The 26,753-nt window shown below is 34.1% G+C and overlaps 1 protein-coding gene across 1 annotated transcript; it reads left to right on the top strand.

Annotated features, from left to right (window-relative positions):
- Positions 1-7,789: 7,789 nt before the first annotated feature.
- On the top strand, positions 7,790-26,457 carry LOC115701443 (serine carboxypeptidase-like 45). Its single transcript, XM_030629245.2, has 10 exons — positions 7,790-8,382; positions 8,476-8,577; positions 8,662-8,757; positions 8,840-8,932; positions 9,012-9,082; positions 9,181-9,465; positions 9,581-9,705; positions 9,966-10,058; positions 10,187-10,304; positions 26,173-26,457. Exons 1-10 carry the CDS (start codon positions 8,127-8,129, stop codon positions 26,320-26,322), a joined length of 1,389 nt encoding a protein of 462 aa, XP_030485105.2. The 5' UTR covers positions 7,790-8,126; the 3' UTR covers positions 26,323-26,457.
- The last annotated feature ends 296 nt before the right edge of the window (positions 26,458-26,753 follow it).

The following is a 26,753-nucleotide window of genomic DNA, read 5'->3' as shown; positions in this document are numbered from 1 at the left end:
GTTATGAAGTAGAATGCTATAATTTAGTTGTTACTAGCCATAGGGTAAACCCTTTGGCTAGTTCTAGTATTTTATAAGGAGATCTAGTTGCCTAGTCTTGGTGGTTGGTTGATTCTCTTCAGTTTGAATAGTTTTTTAATTAAAGATTTATGCTGTTTTTTGATGTTTTTTTCAGTTGGAACTTCAATATTTTATTGAGTTAGGAGCGTTGTTTGAAGATGTTATAGCTTTATTGTCTAAATTTTCGGGGGCACTTTTGTCCCATGGGGCTTGCTCTAAGATTTTAGCGGCTCATGGTTGGCAAAGCATGCTCTGCGGTTAGACGATGAGCTATCCTGGTTCGAAGAGGTTCTAGCGCCGGTGGCGGACGTGGGCGTCGTAAATTCATGAGTGATTTTAATCACTTTGAAAAAAAAAATACCTATTGTTTATTTTTGGTGGCAAAAATATAATGTTACAATTCTCTTACACCGTTACTACCACTTCCGTTAACTCATAAATATGGACACGTAGAGGGTTCAGATGCATTACATTTATTTTTATTTTATTTTAAAACTTAATATTCTTAACATCAGAACCTAAATGCTACTTGTTTATAAAAAAATGTGTTCTCATTAACAATTTTCACATGATATTGACACTTCAATTCAGTTATCATGTTCCATATACTACACCGGTTCATTCAGCTATGGTAATTTAGTATTGTATCTCTCTTATTTTTTTTTTTTAAAAAAACAAGTAATATTTAATTTTTTATATTAAGAATATCAAATTTTAAAATAAAATAAATAAATGTAATGCATTTGGGCCCTCCACGTGTCTATGTTTATGAGTTAATAACGGAAGTGGTAGTAACGGTGTAAGAGAATTATAACATTAGATATTTTTGCCACTAAAAATAAACATTAGGTATTTAAGTGTAAAAAATCAGAAATATTAGGTATTTATGCCGCAATTTACCTTTTTTTAATTATTGAATTTTTTTGTACTTTTTTATTTATAAAAAAAACTAGAAAATCCTGTGCTATTTAGTATTTTGTTGTGGCTTTTTTTTTTTTTTTTTTTTTTTTTTTAAAAAAAAAAAGCTATTTTGTTTTCAAATTTTAATATTTTTGACATAATTGTTTTAAATAATAAGAATAATTGTTCTATAAATTTGTTTACTTAAAAAAATTCAATAAACAATTTTTATAAATAAAAATAAATAAAGATATTATCAAATGTTAGCTAAAAAAATTCTCATATAAAATAAAAATTTTAAAAAATAATTCATAAATCTATATATTGAAACCCTATCATATGATTTCAAAATTCTTATCTTATTTGTTATTTGTTATTGTTACTATATTTAAAATAATTGTAATCACTATATTTCATTTATAGTGATCATTACATTCAAAATTAATGTTATCACTGTATCGCGCTTGTAGTCAGCATTATCATTGTTGTTAGACTTACTTTCCACATAAAATAAATCTAACAATAAATTATTTACCAGGCCCGGCCCTGGGCATAAGCGGAATAGGCCTGTGCCTAGGGCCCACTTAGCCCAGGGGCTCAATTATTTTCCCTTTTAAAATTATATATTTTTTTTACTGACTTTAAAAAATACCAGATTTTTTCTAATATAAGGGCCCAAAAATATTTTTTTTTTCTTGTGGCCCACTTTGTTTCAGGGTCGGCCCTATAAACTACTATAGAAGAAAATCATTATGTTAATCGCCTTATGTCTCAGTCATTATAAGTTAATTACTATGCAATGAGTTAAGGAGAAAATAAATAAAGTTATTCAGTGATTTTAAAGAGTCAAGTCACTATTTTATCTCTCCATTTTATATATATAAATTTCAAATCATATATAAAAAAATTATGTATTTATTTTATGATAATTGAGTAATTAAAATGCAATAAGATTTTAATTAATAATTTTTATACAATGTTTTTTTTTTTTTAAATAAAATCAGCATTTCAATTAACTAGAAATTTCATCCATTACAATAGCTTCTATAGTAAAGAAATAAGAGCTTTTTGTAAGACAATGAGCTACCTTGTTTGCAGATTGTTTAACAAAACGTAAAGTAACATTACTATTAGAAGAAAGTAACACACGATAATCAATAACTAACAAGCCAAACTGAGAAGAAAAAGTGGCACAACTAGAGATAGCTCGAACATACAAGAGACCATCGATTTCAAGGACAACTCTAGGCCACAAATATTTCTTAATCCAGCTCAAAGCCTCCTTGATGCCCACAATTTTTGCAATCTCTGGTTGTACTTTTCCAACAACACTCGTCATAAAAGCTTCAATAATTTCACCAAAAAAGTCACGAGCTACAACACCCATGCCAAAACGTTCCTCTTGTTCAAAGATTGCCCCATCAACATTAACCTTGATCGCATCGACAACTAGTGAAGTCCATTACGTTGTTTCCTTTCCTCCATCAAGAGATGAAGAAAAAGATAAACCTTTTCTAAATTGAGCAAACTTAAATTGATCAAGAATTGTTCTTACTGAATGATTAATAGTTGCAGCAAGGAAGTCTTTTTTCTTTGCCAACTAAACTCATTTTGTGCCTTTAAAATAGCCCAACTAATCATTGCAACTTCTTCTAACACATCATCCTTATCCCTATTAAATAAAACCAGCAACCAGTCGAAAAATCGAGTCTCATTCCAAGAACTTATGTTAGTTGCAACACGATTTTAGCAAGCCCGAGAGTAAGAACAACCCACCAATGCATGAAAAATTATTTCATCTTGGACATGTTCTATTAATTGATATATGTCTATGTTGAAGTTGAGCACAAGTAGGAAGAGAATTAGATGTTGCACGCCACAAAAAATTACTCTTTAGGTGGGATCTTTAAGTTCAATAACTTTCTCCAAAAACATGCTGCATTATTCACAGAGCAACACCCTTTTAATTCACGAAGTTGCTGGTATGCACTCTTAATAGTGTAGATACCATGTTTGTCAAACTTCCAAGAACAGAAATCAAACTCAACAAAATTGCTCAATTGAATTGAAAAAATCAATTTTTGATCTCTAACCTCGAGCAAATCTCTAACCAGTTCCTCATCCCAGCTTTGAGAATCCAAAATTAAACAAAGAACTTATTGGTTTACTAATTAATGCAGGGTAAGAGGAAATGACATAAGGATTTTTCACACAATCGAGCCAAGGGTCGTGTAAAATGCTCATTGAATGCCTAGGTCTGATACTCCGCTGAATCCCACTCAAAATAAGTGGTTGTGCCTCCATAATGCTTCACCAAATAAAGTTTGGGTTATCACTAAGTGTTGCTGAAAGAAAGGATCCATGCGCATAGTATCGAGCTTTATAAATCTGCCCCACTAGAGAAGATTCTTGAGTGAGGAGATGCCACCCATGTTTCCCCAAGAGAGCCAAGTTAAAGTCTCGCAAGTTTCTAAAATGCAGCCCTCCTTCATACTTGTGCTTGCACATACGCTCCCAACTCACCTAATTAATGTTTCTTTTTTGAGATGAACCTGTTTGCCACCGGAATTTAGACATAAGACACTCTAATTCTTTTCAAGTATCCACAGGTTGCAAAAAAACATTCATAGCATAGTTAGGAAGAGCTTGTGCAACTATCTTCAATAGAACCTCCTTACTTGCTCTCGAGAGTAAATGACCCTCCTAACCTTGGATCCTTTTACGAAGCTTATCCTTTAAAAAGCCTAAGGTGGTCATTTTATTCCTACCCATGGTATTCGATAGGCCTAAATAGGTACCATTCTCATCTGCCTTAAAAATACCCAGCAAATCACATATGTTATCTCTCATAACAACCTCAGTATTTGAACTGTAGAAAACTAAGGACTTGGAGAAATTAATTCTCTGACTAGAGGCTAGTTCAAACGTATGTAACAAATTGAGAATACATTGCGCCCTTCCTCAATTGCCTTATAATAAATGTAGCTATCATCCACAAACAACATTTAGGATACTACTGGCGCTCCCCAAGCAACTCTACAACCCCTCAGTAACCCACGCGTCTCATAATTACGGATAAGGCTTGAGAAGACTTACAGATATGAGGATAAGGAATCACCTTGGCGAATACCTCTAAAAGGGGTAATTGGTCCCATTTCTTTACCACCATGAACCAATGTATATGAAACCGAGCAAACACATTGCATTATCAAATTGATCCAACGCCCATCAAAGCCTATTCTCTCCAATATAGCTCTAAGATATCCCCATTCAAGCCTATCATAGGCCTTACTCATAACGAGTTAAAGCGCCATGAAACCATCTCGACCTCTAGTTTTCCTTTTAAGATAATGCATAACCTCATAGGCCACCATAATATTATCAAAAATAAGGCAACCTTGAAGAAATACACATTGAGTATCCGAAATAACCCAAGAAAGAACCTCCTTCAATCTATTAGCCAACATTTTAGAAATTACCTTATAAAGCACATTACATCGGGATATAGGATGCAAATCACCCATATCAAGCGAATTCTTCTTTTTGGAAATCAAAACAACATTAGTAGCATTCAACCCAATTAGTTTGGATGTTAGATGGAGTGTCTAAAAATTCAAGACATCCAACATCCAATCGAACAAATTAATATTTTCTACTGTGTTGACAACATTATAATCGTGAATAGCTATATGTTTGGGATTTAGCATAATTTATATTTTAAACATATAATCATGAATATAACATGTGAACTAAGCAATAATATACAAAAGTAATAAAATAATTTTTGATCTTTTATTGATTAGTAAATAAGATTACATTTAAATTGATTTTTATTTAGGGTATAAAACCTTAACTTTTGTTGATTACCCTTTCCTCACTCCTTATTTTTTCCCGCACTTATTAATGTAATTGTTATCTCAATCATGAATCTCTTTAGTTGTCTTAGCTGTTTCTAGATTCTTTTTTCCCATAACTCATGTTCCATTGGCCAAGATGACTTTTTGTTTTCCTTCATGCATCATACCAGCACCCTTTCCTCTTCCCAAGCTCTGATCATCATGCACCTTCGTCAGTTGCCCTAAGTTCAACCATTCTTCTGCCCTTTCCTCATTTTGTTCCTTAGTGATGTTTCTATTGTTGTAATCAAAACATCACATCATCATATTCTCCATACTCAACCAGCTTCCATATGGTGTTGCCTTTTCTCTATTAAGACCTCTAATCATAATTCTTTTTCATGGAAATCCTTTATATTATGCCCCATTAGCCACATTTGTAATAAGCATAGGACCTATTATTATTGCTGGTTCATTTAACCCCCATAACGTCTCCAGCTAGCTCTCTAATCCTTCTAATGTTAGCCTGATTAAAACCAATAATGAGGAATCCCACCATTCGTATCCTGCAAGAAACTCTGTCTAGTTTCACCTCCTCCCAATTTCTACTTTCAGGCCATCTTTCAACTAGCATAAATCCCCCGATAAAGTTCCACATTCTTTTTTTTACACATCCACAAAATCCTTCTCACTTTCAAATGTTATTCCAATAAATGAACTCATCGAATCAGTGACGGACTCAGAATTTTTACTTTGTGGGAGCTTATTTATTATTAAAAAATATTTATACTTTTATTATAATCACTCTTATTAGATCTATTTAATTGTAGAGACTTTTTTTTATTATTTTAGTCTATAATTATCAAATTAAAAAAATTACATTTAATTTTTTAAAAGGTAATATTTTTGTTAGTGGGGCTATAGCCCCCACATTGATAGTAGTGGGTCCGTCACTGCATCGAATCATCTTTCAAGCCCTTCACTCTCCAAAGGCTTCTTGGTTTTTCATATCCTCCAAATATGTTTTTGACAAATTTTCTCATACATCGTCTCTTTGAAAAAACTTTGTCAACAATCGATTGTCTTCCAAAGCTTTTTATGTCTTCTTCATTCACAATCCATTTTTCTTCATTCTGTTGCCTAATAATCACTTTATAGTATTCTTCAAATTCTTCAATATTTTCTTCCTGTTCCATGCAGTCATAAGGTTTGTTTTAAAGATCATGTCTTCCACTACGTCTTTGTTGATATTAATCACCATAATAAACAAAATTGAGTCATCGAATATTCAGAGTAACTAGGATCCATGAAAACCATCATTCCCTTACAGGGTCTAATAGGCCAACTTAATTAAAGTTAAACTTAATAGTCAAGTTGGTGTATATTGGAACAAGTGATTTTGTTTTTCTTATAATAATTAAAAATATTTTGTTTGAATATTTTTCTTTATTATTATTATGTATATCTAATCTTAGTTTAGGAATATTATAACTTTAGCTTTCAAATTATTGTGTATGAAGAATCTTTATTGTAATGTTTTGAGATAGGTGTAAATCACTCACATCGTACTAGGGGTGGGCATCATCCAATCCAATCCAATTGAACCGAACCAATCCAATCCAATCCAATTACAAAAAATTGGATATCTAATTACAATTGGATTGGATTGGATGCTAAAAGTTGGATTCTAATTGGATTGGATCGGTTATTGGATGTCAATCTCAAAATCCAATTAAAAACCGATCCAATCCAATTACATTAATGTATATTAAAAAATTATTTGTATAATAAAAAATATTAATATATATTAATTATTTATTATATTTTTATTAGATTTTTTTATGTTGAATTTGTAACACTTGATTATTTAGTGTATTTATTTTCATGATATTTTGTTCTATTTTATTACTTAGAAATGTTATTGTTTTAATTTTTAAACCTTTTAGTTACAATACACTTGTAAGAATAGTATATTTATGGAGTATTAAACTTAAATAAAAAGTGATACTTAGTTTTTTTACGTATTTTCCTTTATATTTTTAAGATAATATTGAAATTTAGGTATGTAATTGGATATCCAATTAAAAAACCGATCCAATCCAATTAGTAATTGGATTGGATTGGATTGGATTTTGAGGTCTAATTGGATTGGATCGGATGGTGATTTTCCAAATCCAATTACTAATTGGATTGGATCAGATGAGGAAAAAAAGGTTGGATTGGATCGGATGCTCACCCCTACATCGTACCGCATTATACCGCATTTGGTGGTGCAATTTAGTGTGTTTTGAGGTCTATGCAATGCCTGTATGATTTAGAAAAAATATGTGATGCAGTTCAATAAATTAGTAAGAAACTCCCAAAGCTGCACTCCCAACACCCCCTCCCATTACATCACTTCTAAAGCAAATAAAAAAAAGAAAAAATTAGAAGCATACCTATAATGTAATTTTTTTTTAAATGAAATTTCGAAATAAATATTAATAACAAAACACAATAGAGTGTTAAAAAGACACAAAATGGTTAAATCTTAAAAATAAGAGCATAAATGTTTTTGCAAAAAGGATTAAATTCTTCTTTTTAATAAAAAAATAAAAAATAAAAAATTTCAGGTTGGACAAAAACTTGGGGATCTCAATTCTGAAGTTCTATTTATCTGTTAAGTCACGAAGTTGTTACCCAACTATAGATTTCACGCAGAGAAATGCAGAAAAAAACAAAAAGAGTGAGTGGAAGAAAGATAATGGAATAAACCGAAGAAGTATTGGAAAAAGAAAATGTCTTTTATTTGAGGGGAGCACAATAATTGACTTGATAAGCTTGGACAGATTCCTTGATTCTTCTTCTTTGATTAATCAAATTTAAGAAAATAGATAGTTATAATTTTCTTTGGTAAGTTAACCACTACGGTTATGTATGAGTCTAAAAGGGTAGTTTAGTTTGTGTGTTAGGGAGTAAACATAATTACATAAAGACTGTTTTTAGCTTTCTACTTTATTTGTCCTAACTTAGTGTATGACCACATATGTCTATCTCTCTGGGTTGATCTTGACTCTACTGTTATACAATTATATTCACCTCACAAGTTACCATTATCACATGTTACCACTAAAATAATCATATTTTCTATATAATGATATTCCACAGATCAGTCCAAAAAGATAAAAGGCTGTAATCGAGACATTATAATAATTATATACTATTAACTTTGTCATATATCTCAGAATTCGAAAAAAAAGTCACACCCAACCCAAACTCTATTCTCAAGGACTCAAAAATCAACTTTTGAAGCTCTCAACTTTCATTTTTCTTATCTCTTTCATTCACATTATGCAGCTCCAGCCATTACTTGCTGTTCTCAAAAGCATTGCACTAATAATTATTATACAAGAAATTTTGTTGAATGGAGACTCCATATCAGAGGCTGCTAAAATCACTAGCTTTCCAGGGCAGCCACCAGTCAATTTCCAGCAATATTCAGGCTATATAGCAGTGAGCAAAAACCCAAAAAGACAACTGTTTTACTACTTTGTTGAAGCTGAAGCCAACCCTGATTCAAAGCCACTGGTTTTATGGTTAAATGGAGGTAAATATTTTGCTCTTAAACTTTTCTACTTTTGGCTCTGTCATTAGTGCTATTCTTAACAGATGATACTTTTCTGGTTTTCTTAATCTTAAGGGCCTGGTTGTTCATCTATTGGAGCTGGTGCATTTTGTGAACATGGACCCTTCAAACCAAGTGGAAATTCACTTCTTAAGAATGATTATAGCTGGAATAAAGGTTCTAATAAATGACATTTTCTTCTTCTTCTTGTTTTCCTTCTTCTCTCACTGGTTGTTGATTTTGACAAGTTTTCTTCTATAGAGGCAAACATGATATACTTGGACTCCCCTGCTGGAGTTGGTTTCTCCTACTCAGCTAACAAATCTTTCTACACAGAAGTTAATGATGAGAAGACTGGTACAAACATTGGCTTTAAACGAAACTACATTAAATCCAGGATTATCTAAGAAATTTGATGATGGGTTCTGTTTCCTTTCAGCTCAAGATAATCTTATGTTCCTCAAAAGATGGTTCATCCAATTCCCCAACTACAGAAACAGGGCATTTTTCATTACAGGAGAGAGTTATGGAGGTAATTTTCTAACTGAACCAAATAAAATAATAAAAAAAAGTTCAAAGAGTATCCAAATTGAAACTGTTTTTGTCATCAGGACACTATGTTCCACAGCTTGCTCAACTCATTGTCCAATCAAAAGCCAGTATTAATCTAAAAGGAATAGCAGTAAGAAAACTATATCATTAACTTTATTCTGATACTGGTAAGACTATTATTTTTGTTTAATTATAAATAGGATTGGGAAATATATGTTGATTTTTCAGATAGGCAATCCACTTCTGGAATTCAATACAGATTTTAACTCAAGGGCTGAGTTCATTTGGTCTCATGGATTGATTTCAGATTCAAGTTATGAAATGGCCAATTCAGTGTGTAACTATTCAACATACAGGAGACAAGTTCAAGTTGATGGAAACCTCAGCCCTGTTTGTTCTCAAGTATGGAGAAAAGTGTCAAACGAAATGAGTAGACTCGTTGACTCATATGATGTTACTCTTGATGTCTGTTTGCCCCCAGTTTTTGCTCAATCTGCCATGCTTAATAAACTGGTCAGTTTTTCTCTTTTTAAGTTATAGGAAAATCTTTGCTAATTCTAAGATTAAAAAGGCACTTATAATAAGGACATTTGTATGTTTTGTTATATTTATAATGGGTTATTTACAGGATGAAGCAGCAAAAATTGATGTATGTGTTGAAGATAAAACAATCAAATACTTGAACAGAAAAGACGTGCAGAAAGCTTTCCATGCTGAGCTTGTTGGAGTAACAGAATGGAGTGTTTGCAGCGAGTAATGTATTTTCTTACTTTTAAAGTTAATAAATTAATTTGAAAGAAGAAACAATAGAAAGAAACAGTTGAGTAATTCTTTTTTCATGATAAGAAAAAACAACCATTAGTTAGACGTGACGTGAGAGTTTAACACACAATTTTTTTTTTTTATAAAAAAATTAAATAATTAGACAAAGCTATATAACCAAAATTAAATTATGTACAATTTCATAATAATGATTAATCATAATTTATTGTTTTTTTTTTTTCGAAAAATAGTGTTCTCAGGTATGATATGAAAGACCTTGAGATACCCACAATTCATGTACTTCGTTCCCTTGTCAAGTCTGGAATTCAAGTGTTAGTTTACAGGTAATCATTGAAAGATAGTAATATTAGAATTTAGATGAAGTAAATATGTATGTGAATCATAGTATAATATAATATGGTTGAATTGAATTTTGTTATAACACTGAGAATTTTAAATGTGTTATATACAGCGGAGATCAAGATTCAGTTCTTCCACTAACAGGATCGAGAACTCTGGTAACTGGGCTAGCAAAGGAATTGGGACTAAACACAACTGTGGCTTATAGAGCCTGGTTTGAAACAAATCAGGTTCGCTTAGCTTACAATATACAATTTTGTTTCAAAATCTCAACCACCACCACCACCAACCAATTCCATAAAATTTAGCATTGAGCATTATCATTGTCCTTCATTCATGCTAGTTTTGTCCAATTAATATATGCCAATATCATAAAACTATAATTCCAAATCTAAATGATGGTAGTTTATAAAATAAATTAGAATAATTTGCTGCATAAATAACTAAGGCTGCGTTTAGAAAGCCACGGTGTAATTGGATTTGTGTAATTGAAGGTAATTACACAATTTGGCATGTTTGTAATTACACTGTAACTGTGTAATTGGAAGTAATTGAGAGGTTTTAATTACACTCTTCAATTCTCATGGCCCCCCATGAGAATTGAATGTAATTACACTGTGTAATTACTAAAAACTTTCTATATTTTTTTTTTGAATGAAAAAAAAAAAAAAATTCCATATTAAACATTAGATACTAAAAAATATTATTTTTTCATGTAATTACTAACTATTTTGCCAAACAAGATATTAGGAATTCATATGTAATTACCACATCATATCCAAACACACCTTGCATTTTAAAATATAGTGTAATTACAAAACTGTGTAATTACCACCCTAGTAATTACCATACCTAGTAATTACACAGTTAGTTCCAAACACACCCTAAGTTTAACTTTCGGTTGCAAATAAATATCAAAGTTTAATTTTTGGCATTAATAATACCTAAGTTATAATTTTGGAACTTTTGTAGGTATCTGCTTAAATAAATTGCCACGTGGCAATCCCTGATTAGTCCAAGTCATTAATTTTTTATTATTTAAAAAAATTTAGTTTAAATATACTAATAAGAAAATGACACGTGGATATAATGATTTAACATTTAACGGTTAGGTACTTACAATTTAAAAATATAATTTAGGTAGGTATTATTACCGCCAAAAATTAAACTTAGGTATTTATTTATAACCGAGAGTTAAACTTAAGTATTTATACCGCAAATTACTTAATAAATTATATTTTGTTAATCCGTATTAGCTTTTCCAATACTACTTAGTCTATTTTATATGTATATATGAGATGAAAAAAAAAATATAAGTGATAAATAATTACTAAAAAAATATCTGGAGGATGATTAATAATATATGTAAGTGGGAAAGTTATTGCATTATGTTAAAAAAAATATATAATTTAGCTAATTCACTAAGAGTTATCTTTAGAAATTATTTAACCAAGTTAGAATGGAAAAGCAATGAAGAAGATGAAATTTTAAGAGCTTAGAAGAAACCAAGGAAGATGATGAGAAATATAACATATTAACAATGGAGAAGAAGGAGAATGTATTTCCGTTTAACAAGGCTTCAGTACATTAATATTCCAAATCCCTAAAGAGCTATTTTATACGGAGCTTTAATGGCTTAGGGTAGTTAGAGAGTTTTATATTGTTAATTTGTAGAAATATAATACCACATATAAGGTGCTACTCCTTTTATTATTAATTAATTTTGAGATAGAACCTCATGCATCTTACAATTCTAATATGGTATGAGAGCCAAATAATAATCGTTAGACTTTAGAGTATCCGATCTAATTTCATAAAACGGTTCAAAAGAGTTGATTGTGATTCGAGGAAACAGTGAACCAAAAAAGGACCATTGTGATCCAAAAGTACCGCTCATCCAAAAAGAATAGCAAAAAAGAGCCGCTTGTGATTCAGTGAGCGAAAAGTGTATTACGAAAATTATGATCACTACACAAGTATACACAGTCAAGTAGTAGCTCACGCAAGTGAGGTCGAACCACAAGGAATTGGACTAATTACTACTAAATTATACTTATGATTCTATCGGGTAAAACAATACTTTTTGTGAATTAAATAAGACGATTCAGAAAATTAAAATACTAAATGAAGATTAATCAAGATGAGAGATTAGGGAGGAGAATCCTGTTGTTAAGTTACCAATGTTAATGCCTAATTGCTATCCTTTTCTTGAAGTGAATGACAGATTATGAATTAACCTAACTCTTTTCAGATCTTTTAGGTTCTAAATCTCATGTTCTCTAATTAACTTCTTAATTAAACCAACATGAAATCAGCATTAAGCAATAATCTATTTATCACTAAGGCTATGTAAATACTTTCGTTTCACATCAAAACCTAGACTATCCAATTTTAGCATTCTCAATTCTCACTTTTCAGATTTCGAATTGAGATCATTAAACATGTAAAAGGTGATCAATCTTGCACATGGAATTAAACACAAATATAGATAGTATTCACAATCAAGATGGAGGAATGACAATTATTTATTAACTAGGCAAAAACTTAAACAACATTCATCATCCTCCCTTAATGGGAAATTTAGCTCATAAAAACAATAAAAACATCCATGGTTAAATCTGAAACATCAATAGACATAAAAGAAAGAATAAAGGGTAAAAGAAAGAAACTAGAAAGTGATATCGCTCCGGGTCTTCAAGATAGCTTCCTCTCCACTTTCATCCACTCTTCAGGTCTGTTTCTGCTTAATTTGACCTTCTGAGTCGTATTCCTTATATAGGGATGAAAGGTGTGCCTCCAATTGAGAGAAAAATCAGAATTAGGTTAAAACTACGTTTTTCGTACCTAGTCGCGACTAGCCTATAAGCTGGTCGCGACTACAGGCAAAACTCGAAAAACTGAGTTTCTGCCAAATCCTCGAAGTCGCGACCACAGAAAAGGGTCGCGACTACTGAAACCTCTTGAGCAGATTTTTCCGACTTTTTCGCCAGTTTGTCCCGTCTTTTCATCAATTGACTGAATTTGAACTTTGATACCCCGGGAACCTAAAACAATGAAAATCAAGTGTAAAACCGCTCCAAAAGACACCAATAGACGAGAAAATGCTTACTTTTCAAACCCGAAACATAGGCTAAATATAACCTAACAAAATTCCCCCAAACTAGATTCTCACTCGCCCCCGAGTAAAATAAAAAAACTAACTACGCTATCAGATAATTATTACACTGCTGACTCATGCTCTGCTTTCTTCGTTGCATAAACTAGAATTTCAATCCTACTAACTCTAACAATTAATTCAGATGCTCAACTCATAACACTATGCATAACCACAAAATTTATTCACACGTGAAACATCGTTATAAAAGTTTTACTCTTTCCAGCTGTCCCACAGCTCGGTAACTCATAAGCTTGCATGCTTACCTTTCTCCACTAATGTTGACAATATCTTTTGTAATCATTAGGTCTTTTCGAGGTTTAGGAATTATGGCTCAAATATTCAGAAATCGACAAAAGACGATTTTGGCTCAAGATATCATAAGCACACAAACAGAACCCACAAGCTTCTTACTTTCTTTTTTTTTTTTTCAAACACATCTTACTTTTTATTGTGTTTCTTTTTTTTTTATTTATTTTTTCTTTTTCAGTGACATTGAATTACACATTTTTTTCTTTTCTCAATCTTGCAAGTTCTTCTCCCTCTAACTGTTTTCTCACACTAAATATTTCTTCTCCCCCAAACTAATTATGTAGCTAGTGACGAAAAATTAATAGCGTGGTTACAATTTTCGATTCACTGGGTGAAAAACATAACGGGTTTAGGCTCAAGAGGGTTAACTAGGGATAAACATTCTTATGGTAGGCTTGAAAGGCTCAAACTATCCAACAAATGCCTAAATCATATTCAAATTGACACCATCAAGGATTTCGCCTCAAAAGAATAAACATGCAAGTTCTAGGCTATCCTGTCAATCTTACCACAAACCATAGTAAAACAATTATAATAATTTTCACAGATTGAGAAGTTGCAATTATACACAGGTTTCTAAGCATCCAAACTAATCCAAAGAGTTAAAAGAATCAAAGCACACAGTTATTTTACAATTTCAGATCGCATTACACTAAGCAGCAGCATACAACTATCTTCTAGCTTATTGCCATTCCTTAACTAAAACAGAAAATTAAAGTACAGAAAATAAAAATTTTTAAATTTGAGAAGTCTAACTTGGTGCTAAATTGGGAGAAGTGCCACTTCATGGTAACAAAAGGAATTGTTCTAGGACACAAAATTTCAAAAGCAGGGATTGAGGTGGACAAAGCTAAAGTGTCAACAATCGAGAATTTGCCACCTCCAGTTTCTGTAAAAGGAGTAAGGAGTTTCTTGGGACATGCTGTTTTCTACCGAAGATTTATTAAGGACTTCTCAAAAATCTCCAAACCATTGTCCAGTTTACTTGTTAATGGCGTTCCATTTGAGTTTGGAGAAGATTGTTTGAAGGCATTCCAGGTTCTGAAAGAAAAATTGATTTCAACACCAATAGTCACTTCACCAAATTGGGAGTTGCCTTTCGAGTTGATGTGCGATGCAAGTGATTATGCAATCGGAGCGGTCTTGGGTCAAAGGGTTGACAGGGTGTTTCACACAATCTACTATGCTAGCAGAACCCTGAATGATGCTCAACTAAATTATGCCACTACAGAGAAAGAGATGCTGGCAATTGTGTTTGCTTGTGATAAGTTCGGACCCTATCTAATCGAGAATAAGGTTATTGTCTATACAGATCACTTAGCGATTAAATACCTTATGACCAAGAAGGATGCAAAGCCAAGATTGATTCGGTGGGTACTTCTACTTGAAGAGTTTGACTTAGAGATAAGGGACAAAAATGGCACTGAAGATCTGGTAGCAGATCATCTGTCAAGACTAGAGCTGGAAGAGAGCCAGAATACGAAAGAGGTACAGATAGATGAGCAATTTCCTGATGAACAACTCTTTAGTGTGAGGGAAAACCTGATGGTACCGTGGTATGCTGATTATGTCAACTTCTTGGCTGCAAAAATAACTCCTCCTGAGCTTTCTCGTCAACAATTGAAGAAGTTCTTTTCTGAGGTGAAACATTATTATTGGGAAGAGCCAATCCTCTACAAGCACTGCGCTGATCAGATAATTAGAAGATGTGTGCCTGAAGAGGAGATGTATTCTATCCTAAATCATTGTCATGCTTTGCCATGTGGAGGACATTTCGGTGGGACTAGAACAGCTGCTAAGGTGTTGCAGAGTGGATTCTTTTGGCCGACACTCTTTAAAGATGCTAGTACTTTTGTGAAGGCATGTGATCGTTGTCAACATACAGGTAATATCTCAAGGAGGAACAAAATGCCTTTAACAGGAATCTTGGAAGTGGAATTGTTTGATGTGTGGGGAATAGACTTCATGGGTCCTTTTCCTTCATCTTTTAGCAATCAGTACATCTTATTGGTTGTGGACTATGTTTCTAAATGGGTTAAAGCTGCAGCAACACCACAGAATGATGGTAAAACAGTTCTCCGCTTCAATCAAAAGAACATCTTCACTCAGTTTGGTACTCCCCGAGCAATCATAAGCGATGAAGGGAGTCACTTCTGCAACAAACAGTTTGAAGCACTCCTTTCAAGATATGGTGTCCGACATCGAACTACTCTACCGTACCATCCCCAAAGTAATGGCCAAACTGAAATTTCTAATCTGGAGATAAAGATGATTCTGGAGAAAATAGTGCAGAGATCAAGGAAAGGCTGGTCAAGAAAGTTAGATGACGCACTGTGGGCGTATAGAACAGATTTTAAAACACCGATTGGCATGTCACCATATCGGTTGGTGTTCGAAAAGGCTTGTCATCTGCCGGTGGAATTAGAACATAAAGCTTTTTGGGCTATGAAGACTCTCAACATGGAATTGAAAGCTACAGGAGAGAAAAGACTATTGCAATTGAATGAACTGGAGGAGTTTCGTAATGAGGCCTATGAGAATGAAAAGATCTACAAGGGGAGAACCAAGAAGCGGCATGACCAAGGCTTAGTTAGGAAAGAGTTTCAAGCTGGGCAGCAAGTTTTACTATTCAATTCATGGTTGAAGTTGTTTCGTGGTAAGCTGAAGTCAAGGTGGTCAGGACCATTTACAGTGGTCAAGGTGTTTCCCTATGGAGCTGTGGAGTTAAAAAGTGAAGGTCCAACAACCTTCAAAGTTAATGGACAACGTTTGAAGCCCTACTTGGGCGGTCAATTTGACCAAGCCAAGTCCGCCATTATTCTGGCCCCTCTGTAGACACAGCTCAGCGTCCGGCTTTATGACGATAAAGACAGCGCTCTTGGGAGGCAACCCAAGTGTTTTCTTTCATTTTTCAGACTTTTTTTGGTTATGTTTTCAGTTTATGTTTTAGTATTTCTTGTATTTTAAATTTTTATTTAAGTACCAGACATTAAATTTTTTCCAGTTGAATCGTGAAAAACGTGAAAAAAGTAATTTATTTTTGGAATTGGGAACCCAGTGGTCGCGACCACCAGGTTCTAGGGCCGCGACCCTTTTTGGTAGTCGCGACCCTGGTCGCGACCTGAGCTTTTACAAAAACCACAAAAATTTTAGGTTCCAGTGGTCGCGACCTGAGCCTTTGGTAGTCGCGACCCTTTTTCCAAGTCGCGACCCAGCCTCTTTTCCAGAAACCCCTAATTTTTGAATTTAAGCTAGTCGCGACCAGCCTTTGGAAAAGTCGTGACCAACTTACGATTTTCTATAAATACCCCAATTTTTCCCCCATTCAACCCTACACCAATTTCAAATTTCTTCTTCTTCTCTCAGCCGACCCTAACCCCTTTCCATTCAAAAATTTCAAAGTTCCTTCCCCAAATCTTCAATTCTTTCATCTTCAATCCAATTTCTCAATCCCAATCCATCTAAAAACCTAATTTCACTCATCAATCTACACTTTCCATCAAAAACCGTCCCAAGAATCACCAATACCATCCCAAATCCGAAAATACCATTGTTCTTCATCTTCAACCTCAAGCTTTCAAGGATATTCAACAATGGAGGTGGAGTAAAAGCTTCTTTGGGTTTGTAAGTATCACTTCCTATCATATTTAGGAATTTGATTGATTATTTATACATTTTGGGTCGTAATAGTGAATGTTGTGGGAAAATTGTTGTTGATATTGGGTTGTTCAAAATTATATTGTGGTATTGAGTTATTAGTGATATTAATTGCACTGTTTTGGGTGATTGTAAATTTTTGGGAAGTAGAAAATTAAGGGGAGGTGCTGCCCAATTTTTTTTAGAACTATTTTGAAAAAAAAAGAAAAAAAAATCAGAAAAAAAAAATTATTATAATTTCTAAGAAAATGGCACCCAAGAGAACTAGGCACGTTGAAGAAGGTTCATCATGAAACCCACCAACTACGGGTTTCGATAGAACCCGGTTTGTAAATGAGGAGGCTCAGAATCGTTTCATGAGGCTAAAAATTAGGCCTTACATTGAAGACCGGGGTATTGAATTCCCTGAAAATCCATTAAGGCGTCAACCTAGGTTCGAAGCGATTCGGGCTCAAATTGAGAGGATGAGATGGGGTAGTTTTGTGAATGCTCGGGGCTGGGCTAATGTGACTATGGCATGTGAATTTCTCGCCAATTGGCCCGAGCGTAGAAATGGGGAGGTGAAAGTGCGAGGAAAGAAGGTTCCCGCCACTGCTGATGCATTCAATGTTATGTTTTCTGTCCCGGATTGTTCTAGGGAGGAACAACGCCTCTGAATTATTGAGGAGGAAGAGCAGTTTGATTTGGTGGACGTGGCTGAAACAGTGGGATTCCCGGGGTTGAGGTTCCATGATAAGGATGGCCAAGATGGGTCGCCAAACATCCTATATAAGTGTGAAATAAACCCGGCGGTGAAGACATGACTGTACTTCGTCTGTGCTCGGTTGGTGCCAAATAAACACTTCTCAGATGTCCAAATGGATCGCCTCAAATATGTGTACGCCATTATGAAGGGGTACAACATAAATATTGGACAAGTCATTAGAAACAGCATTGACCAAATTGTACAAGGAGCCACTGGAGGTGGTCTTGGTTTGGCGGGTGTAATAACTGAACTCTGCGGGGCATATGACGTGCCACAACTGGAGTATGATAACACTGTGGTGCCACTTCGAAAGATGGATATCACGTTTGTCAACAGGCTAAAAGAGCCACATCCTTATGGCCAGCCTCCACCTGATGCACCGCAAGGCCGAAGGCGGCAAAGAGAGCCTAGTGTCGAAGAAGAGGAGGAACAACCCCCACAATTGCTTGGGCCTATCGATCGAACGATGCAATATACTCATGCACAACTGAATTATATAATTCAGCAGAACAACCACATGCAAAACAATGTGGTGCAAAGGAGTATCCATGATGAGGGACAAGTTCACCAACTTAACTCTCTCATCAACAGAATGAACATCGGGATTGATTACCCGAATTACTTGGCGCCACCTCCTCGGTTCTATCATATGATCAGCCGCCACCACCCAACCCTTTCTGAGAGGGTCTCACGTAAGTCTCTTCTCTCTACATTTCATTGTATACATTGGGGACAATGTCATATTTAGTTTGGGGGGAGAGATTTAAAATTTTTTATTTTCTGCACTTTAATTTTTTGTTTTAGTTTTTATTTTTAGTTAAGGAATGACAATAAGCTAGAAGATAGTTGTATGCTGCTGCTTAGTGTAATGCGATCTGAAATTGTAAAATAACTGTGTGCTTGATTCTGTTAACTCTTTGGATTAGTTTCGATGCTCAGAAACCTGTGTATAATTGCAACTTCTCACTCTGTGAAAATTGTTATAATTGTTTTACTATGGTTTGTGGTAAGATTGACAGGATAGCCTAGAAAGGCTCAATTATACACAGGTTTCTGAGCATCGAAACTAATCCAAAGAGTTAACAGAATCAAGCACACAGTTATTTTACAATTTCAGATCGCATTACACTAAGCAGCAGCATACAACTATCTTCTAGCTTATTGTCATTCCTTAACTAAAAATAAAAACTAAAACAGAAAATTAAAGTGCAGAAAATAAAATTTTTTAAATCTCTCCCCCCAAACTAAATATGACATTGTCCCCAATGTATACAATGAAATGCAGAGAGAAGAAACTTACCTGAGACCCTCTCAGAAAGGGTTGGGTGGCGGCGGCTGATCATATGGATAGAACAGAGGAGGTGGCGCCAAGTAATTCGGGTCATCAATCCCGATGTTCATTCTGTTGATGAGAGAGTTAAGTTGGTGAACTTGTCCCTCATCATGGATACTCCTCTGCACCACATAGTTTTGCATGTGGTTGTTTTGCTGAATTATATAATTCAGCTGTGCATGAGTATATTGCATCGTCCGATCGATAGGCCCAAGCAATTGTGGGGGCTGTTCCTCTTCTTCTTCGACACTAGGCTCTCTTTGCCGCCTTCGGCCTTGCGGTGCATCAGGTGGAGGCTGGCCATAAGGATGTGGCTCTTTTAGCCTGTTGACAAACGTGATATCCATCTTTCGAAGTGGCACCACAGTGTTATCATACTCCAGTTGTGGCACGTCATATGCCCTGCAGAGTTCAGTTATTACACCCGCCAAACCAAGACCACCTCCAGTGGCTACTTGTACAATTTGGTCAATGCTGTTTCTAATGACTTGTCCAATATTTATGTTGTACCCCTTCATAATGGCGTACACATATTTGAGGCGATCCATTTGGACATCTAAGAAGTGTTTATTTGGCACCAACCGAGCACTGACGAAGTGCAGCCATGTCTTCGCCATCGGGTTTATTTCACACCTATATAGGATGTTTGGCGACCCATCTTGGCCATCATAATCATGGAACCTTAACCCCGGGAATCCCCCTATTTCAGCCACGTCCACCAAATCAAACTGCTCTTCCTCCTCAATAATTCAGAGGCGTTGTTCCTCCCTAGAATAATCTAGGACAGAAAACATAACATTGAATGCATCAGCAGTGGCGGGAACCTTCTTTCCTCGCACTTTCACCTCCCCATTTCTGCGCACGGGCCAATTGGCGAGAAATTCACATGCCATAGTCAGATTAGCCCGGCCCCGAGCATCCACAAAACTACCCCATCTCATCTTCTCAATTTGAGCCCGAATCGCTTCGAACCTAGGTTGACGCCTTAATGGATTTTCAGGGAATTCAATACCTCGGTCTTCAATGTAAGGCCTAATTTTTAGCCTCATGAAACGATTCTGAGCCTCCTCATTGACAAACCGGGTCCTATCAAAACCCGTAGTTGGTGGGTTTAATGATGAACCTTCTTCAACGTGCCTAGTTCTCTTGGGTGCCATTTTCTTAGAAATTATAATAATTTTTTTTTTGATTTTTTTCTTTTTTTTTTTCAAAATAATTCTATGAAAAATTGGGCAGCACCTCCCCTTAATTTTCTACTTCCCAAACATTTACAATCACCCAAAACAGTGCAATTAATATCACTAACAACTCAATACCACAATATAATTTTAAACAGCCCAATATCAACAACAATAAATTATTTGATACCCCGGGAACCTGAAACAATGAAAATCAAGCGTAAAACTGCTCCAAAAGACACCAATAGACGAGAAAATGCTTACTTTTCAAACTTGAAATATAGGCTTAATATAACCTAACAAAGTGCTACTTGTGGTCGAGTGATCAAAGATTGGTGAGCAAAAAATAGTCACCATCTTGAGGGGCGAAGTTAGAGAGTCCCACATTAGTAATGTGTGCAAATATAATACCACATATAAGATCCATGAGTTACTACTCTCATTGATAACTGATTTTGAGATTGAACCTCATGTATCTTACTCCTCAACCACTGTTCAAGATTTTGGTGATCGTCATTCTTGGTATGTTTATACTGGTGCAACCAATTACATTACTTTTGACAATTCCAATCTTGAAACCTCTATTCCTTATCAAGGTCATGAAACACTAGCTGTCTACTACTATACCATCTTCTTTTACATTCTTGTCCTTTACATATGAATTCTATCTTAAAAGTTCCAACTATGACTAAAAACCTTGTTAGTGTTTCTCATCTAACACATGATAGTGATGTCTTCTTGGAATTTCACAAAAATTGGTATTTTAATAAGAACAAGGCAACTAGAGCAGTACTGGTAAATGGGAAACTTAAGGATGGCCTATATCTCCTTGGTGATGCTACTGGTAAATTCAAGAAGCCTCTACAATGTCATCTAGCTACTTCTACAGCCCATCAAACTAGATATCTTTGTAATTCTTCTAGTTCATCTGTAAACAACACTTTTCATGATAATCATGATTGTAATAATTCATCAATAAATGAAAATTCTTATTTTTGTTCTGTGCCTACTGCTTATTACTGAAATAACTATGGTGATATTAGCATTTGGCATTACAAACTTGACCATCCTAACCAAAATACATTTAGTAAAATACTTCCTCATATCAAACACTTTGGCTCCTTAAAGACTTTAGCATTCTACAATGCTTGTCAACAGGGAAAAAGCCATCGATTACCCTTTTATATGTCTAGTTATAGGGCCATTAAACCTCTTAAACTCATCCATACTAATCTCTAGGGCCCTTCCCATGTTCCATGTCGAGATGGTTACAAATACTATATTCTGTTTATGGATGACTATAACAGGTTTACTTATCTCTACCCTTTAACACTGAAATCCCAAGCATTTGACATGTTTGTCAAATTCAAAAGTATGGTTGAGAAGAAATTTGATTTGCCAATAAAAAGTATTCAAGCATATGGTGGTGGAGAATACAAGCCTTTTGCAAGGTTTCTGGCTGATCAAGGTATACTTTTCTCTCATCCTTGTCCACATACACATGAACAAAATGGTAGATCTGAAAGAAAGCACAAACACATTACCGAAAATGGCCACACTTTGTTAGTTCATGCAAGGTTAGATCTAAAGTACTTATGGCATGCCTTTTTGTGTGCTTCTTTTACGATCATATGGTTGCCTACTCCTATTTTGCTCAATATCTCACCTCTTGAATGTCTCTTTGGTACTACCCCTGACTATTCTATCCTAAAACTATTTGGTTGTTCTTGCTTTCCCCACTTGAGAGCTTACAACTCTCATAAACTGGATTTCATATCCCAACAGTGCTTGTTCTTGGAGTATTCTCCATATCACAAAGGCTACCTATGTGAAAGTGATCAAGGAAGAATCTACATTTCTAGGAATGTAGTTTTTAATGAAGCCTTCTTTCCTAGAATTCACTCAAATAACATGAAAACACAGGTACAATCTAAACCTAATACCTGTTATTTTCCTACTACAACCTTTTCTACTTATTTTGCATCTAATGTTGATGGTTCTTCTTTGCCTATGCACACTTCTACTGAGCATGCAACTAACCCAACTTAGACTACACCAACACCTAACACTGTCCCTATTCCACCAGATATACCAAACATAGTAACAGACTTACCACCAAATGAACATGTTATCTCAAACACTCAACCTACTATCTTAAACATAACACCAGATATTCTACCTACAACATCTGCTATCCTAAACACTGAACTTGACTTATCAAAAATTAATCCTCTCCCCACCAACAATCTACACACAGATCATAACTTACCTCCTTCATCCTCAAATAATGATAACCCTTTAGTGTAAGCTCTATCATCTGCTTCTGCAAGAATTCCACAACCAATTGTCAGCACACATTCTATGATTACAAGATCTAAAAGTAGCATCACCAAACAAAAGGCTTATTATTCAACTAAATATCCTCTCCCAGAATCATTTCTCCCATCTGAGCCAAGATCTCTCAAAGAAGCATTACAAGATCCCAAATGGTTTAAATCCATGACAAGTGAATCTCAAGCTTTAAAAGCTACAGGAGCATGGATCCTTGTCCCTCAGCAGCCTACCATGCATATTATATAGAACAATTGGGTGCATCGAGTTAAACTAAATGTTGATGCTTCCCTAAACAGGTTCAAATCCAGGTTGGTTGCAAAGGGCTACTCTCAAACACCAGGCCTTGACTATGAGGAAACATTTCCAAACTTGATAGGTCCAAATAAGCAACTGATTTCCAAACTTGTTCGTGATCTCAACACACAATTTTCCCTTAAAAGTCTAGGTGAAGTTCACTATTTCTTGGGAGTTGAGATTCATAGAGATTCACATGGAATGTACTTATCCCAAACTAAATATATCATTGATTTGCTGGTCAAATTACATATGGATGGAGCAAAGAGCTGCCCCAATCCAACAGTGCCTCCACCAAGCTTTCTTTGACAGAGGGTGATCCTTTTGAAGATCCATCTTTATATAGATCAACTTTGGGTGCTCTGCAATACCTTACATTGACAAGGCAAGATGTTGCTTTTATAGTCAACAAACTAAGTCAATTCATCCAAGCTCTAACAACCATATACTGGGAAGCATGCAAACGGTTGCTAAAATATCTTAAGAGCACTATTTTGGTTGGCATACTATTACGACATGCTATTGCAATGACCATTGAATGCTACTCTGATGCTGATTGGGCGAGTTGTGTAGATGACAGACGCTTAACTAGTGGCTATGTTGTCTTTTTTGGGGAAATATCATATCATGGTCTGGAAAAAAGAAAAGTGTGGTGGCTCTATCCAGCATTAAAAGTGAATTCAAGGCATTAGCCAATGCTGCAGCTGAACTAAGATGGATTACATCTCTGCTTACTGAATTACAAGCTCCACTTGCCTACTACCCTTTTATATGGGTTGATAACTAGAGTGCTACAACTCTTGCATCAAATCTAGTATTTCATGCTAGGTCCAAGCATATAGAGATTGATCTGTATTTTGTTAGAGATCAAATCATAGCAAAACAATTGTCTGTTCGATATGTCCATTCTCTGGATCAAACATCTGACATTCTCACCAAGTCTCTCTCAACTGATCGATTCAACTATCTAAAGTCCAATCTTCAAATGGCTGCTACTCTTTTTTATTTGTGGTGGGGGGGGGGGATGTTAGTATAATTCAATATGACTTGATGTTTGTTATCAGTTACATATGTCAATTGTTAGTTAAGTAATTAATGTTAGTTAGTTATCACAGTTTTATGCTCAATCCATGTATAATCACGATATATAAATATTAATCTATTAACAGAATAGTCAAGCTTTTTTCTCTCTTTCTTTCTTTCCTTCTTGTTCTCTCGAGCCTTGCTCTATTTTTGTGCTATGTACTTTTCTTGTTCTATAGACCTAAATCGACTATTCATTAATACACTTTGACTCTGTTGCTCGTAGAGGTTCCTAACAACTTTTGATAATAGCTCAAAAAAGCTTCTTGGACACCTTCTGCATTATACACCCCAAACCTTCATCATTCTTGATAGAGTAAATTTGATTCTGAGATCTTCGAGCCTTCAAGGATGCATGAAATATTGTTGTATTTTCATCCCTATTCTTAACCCAATTTGCTTTAAATTTTTGAGCTAAAAATAAATTATAGACTTTATGAAAATTGAAATATTTGTCTCTGGCCCTTTGTTCCTATTCCATTAAAATAAAATTAAGAGGATTTTTTTGTAAGGAAATTAAGAGGATCTTTATTTAGCTCTTCTATAATCTCCAACATAGCCTGTTTTGCTTGAGTATCAACCTTGTGAATGTCATTGAAACCTTCTTTGTTGATAATCTTAAGCACTTTGTACATTGTGGTTCTTGATATTGGCTCTTCCTAACTCTTTCGGATTTTCTCAGCAAAATTATCATTTGTGGACATTTTAAACCAAAACTTCGTTCAAAATAGTAAATAATGAATATTTTATTAAAATTAACTACAATAAATAATAAATATTTTATTAAAATTAGTAAAAAAAAAGTTGAAAAAAACATTTTAATCCAAAAATTCGTTCAATATATTAATAAAAAATGATTTTTCCATAAAAAGTGTGATAATATATAAAGAATCTAGGGGTGTGCATAAATCGATCCAATCTCATGATAACTGATTGATCCAGTTACAACTTACCTCCAAACATTGGATATCTAATTGTAATCGGATCAGAATGAATATTATTTTTGAATATCCGATTGGATCGGTTTGGATGTTGGATGGGGTGTCTAAAAATCCAATATATCTAACATCCAATCGAACAAATTAATATTTTCATTTAGTTTGGATGAGTAATTAAAAATGTTGTTATACTTGAAAAAAAATATATGTATATATAAAAATAAACATTAATTTTTTTTTTTGGATTGGATGGATCCAATCTAATCTAATAAATACTGGATCTAAAATATGGATTGATATGATCCGATTCAAAAAATACTAGGCCTAAAACATTAGATAAACCCAAATTAAACTAATAAATATGCATGAAATCCATCCAATTGATAGTTACGATCTAATCCAACATCCAATGGATGTTGAATCGATTGAATGACTGAAATTAATTAAATCAAATCGAATGGTAAAATCTAACATCTAATATATAATTAGATCGAATTTGAATAGATCTAACAATATTAAATGTGGTCTAATAAATACTCCTAATAAAATAATGATATACATGTGAGATAATAACAAAGAAATATATCAAATTCAGTATTTATACTTATAATTATAAGGTAATCAATCCATTAAATGTATTTCTAATTTTTACTTGAACTTAAACATAATAAAATTTAATTAATTTCACATTATTAGGCTCAAATATTTTTACATTTTTTTTTTCATTTAATTAATTTATACATATGCCATTTATTTAAGAGTATTGCTATTAGGCACCAGTGGTGCCTAGCACCTTTACGACATGTCGCGTTGCGATTGGCTAGCGATACTCCCTAAAAACTATTATATTAAATTATATGGAACCCGATACTTAGTTGTACCAATAGCGATATTGACACATAGGAAGGTGCTAGGCACCACTGGTACCCTTTAGCATTTCTCTTTATTTAATTATCAAAATCTCACTGAGTTAAAACATAAGGACTTTGTAACTATAAATGTAAAGTAATATTTGGATCAAACATTGAGATTATTTTGAGTTATTTATTGACATTTGTATTAAATTGCAGGTGGCGGGGTGGACACAAGTGCATGGTGATATTTTATCTTATGCCACCATTAGAGGAGCATCTCACGAAGCTCCATTTTCTCAGCCAGAGAGATCTCTAGTTCTCTTCAATTCATTTCTAGCCGGGAAACCACTGCCAGATAATTTTTAGTTTCACAAAATATTTCTAAATTATTCTTTTCTACTCTAATAATATAATTCTTCGCACAATTGTATTTCTTATTGTTTACAGTAAACATTATATCCTTACAAAATAAATAAATAAATAAATAATGCGATTCTCACTTGTTCAATTTTATTATTTGACGATTTTATAAATAGTTTTATTTAGTCTTTTCTTTTCTTTTACACTAAAATTTTCTTTTTAATGGAAAGGAGGTGCTAAGCACCGTATTCAATAAAACTAAACAAAATACAAGCTGAAGTTTAAGAACAAAAACAAAAACAACCAACAAAAAAGAAAAATAAGAAACAGCAGGAAACACAGAAGAAAAAAAAAATAAAACATCTTCAATCAACATAATACAAAATCGCATGTCAGTTGGCTGTAAGAGACTTGTGATATGTGTCTTCCTTGCTCAC

This window comes from Cannabis sativa, chromosome 8 (genome assembly GCF_029168945.1).
Source record: "Cannabis sativa cultivar Pink pepper isolate KNU-18-1 chromosome 8, ASM2916894v1, whole genome shotgun sequence".
Classification (NCBI taxonomy): domain Eukaryota; kingdom Viridiplantae; phylum Streptophyta; class Magnoliopsida; order Rosales; family Cannabaceae; genus Cannabis; species Cannabis sativa.
The sequence above is the reverse complement of the archived record's forward strand: the minus strand, read 5'-3'. Positions and strand labels throughout refer to the sequence as shown.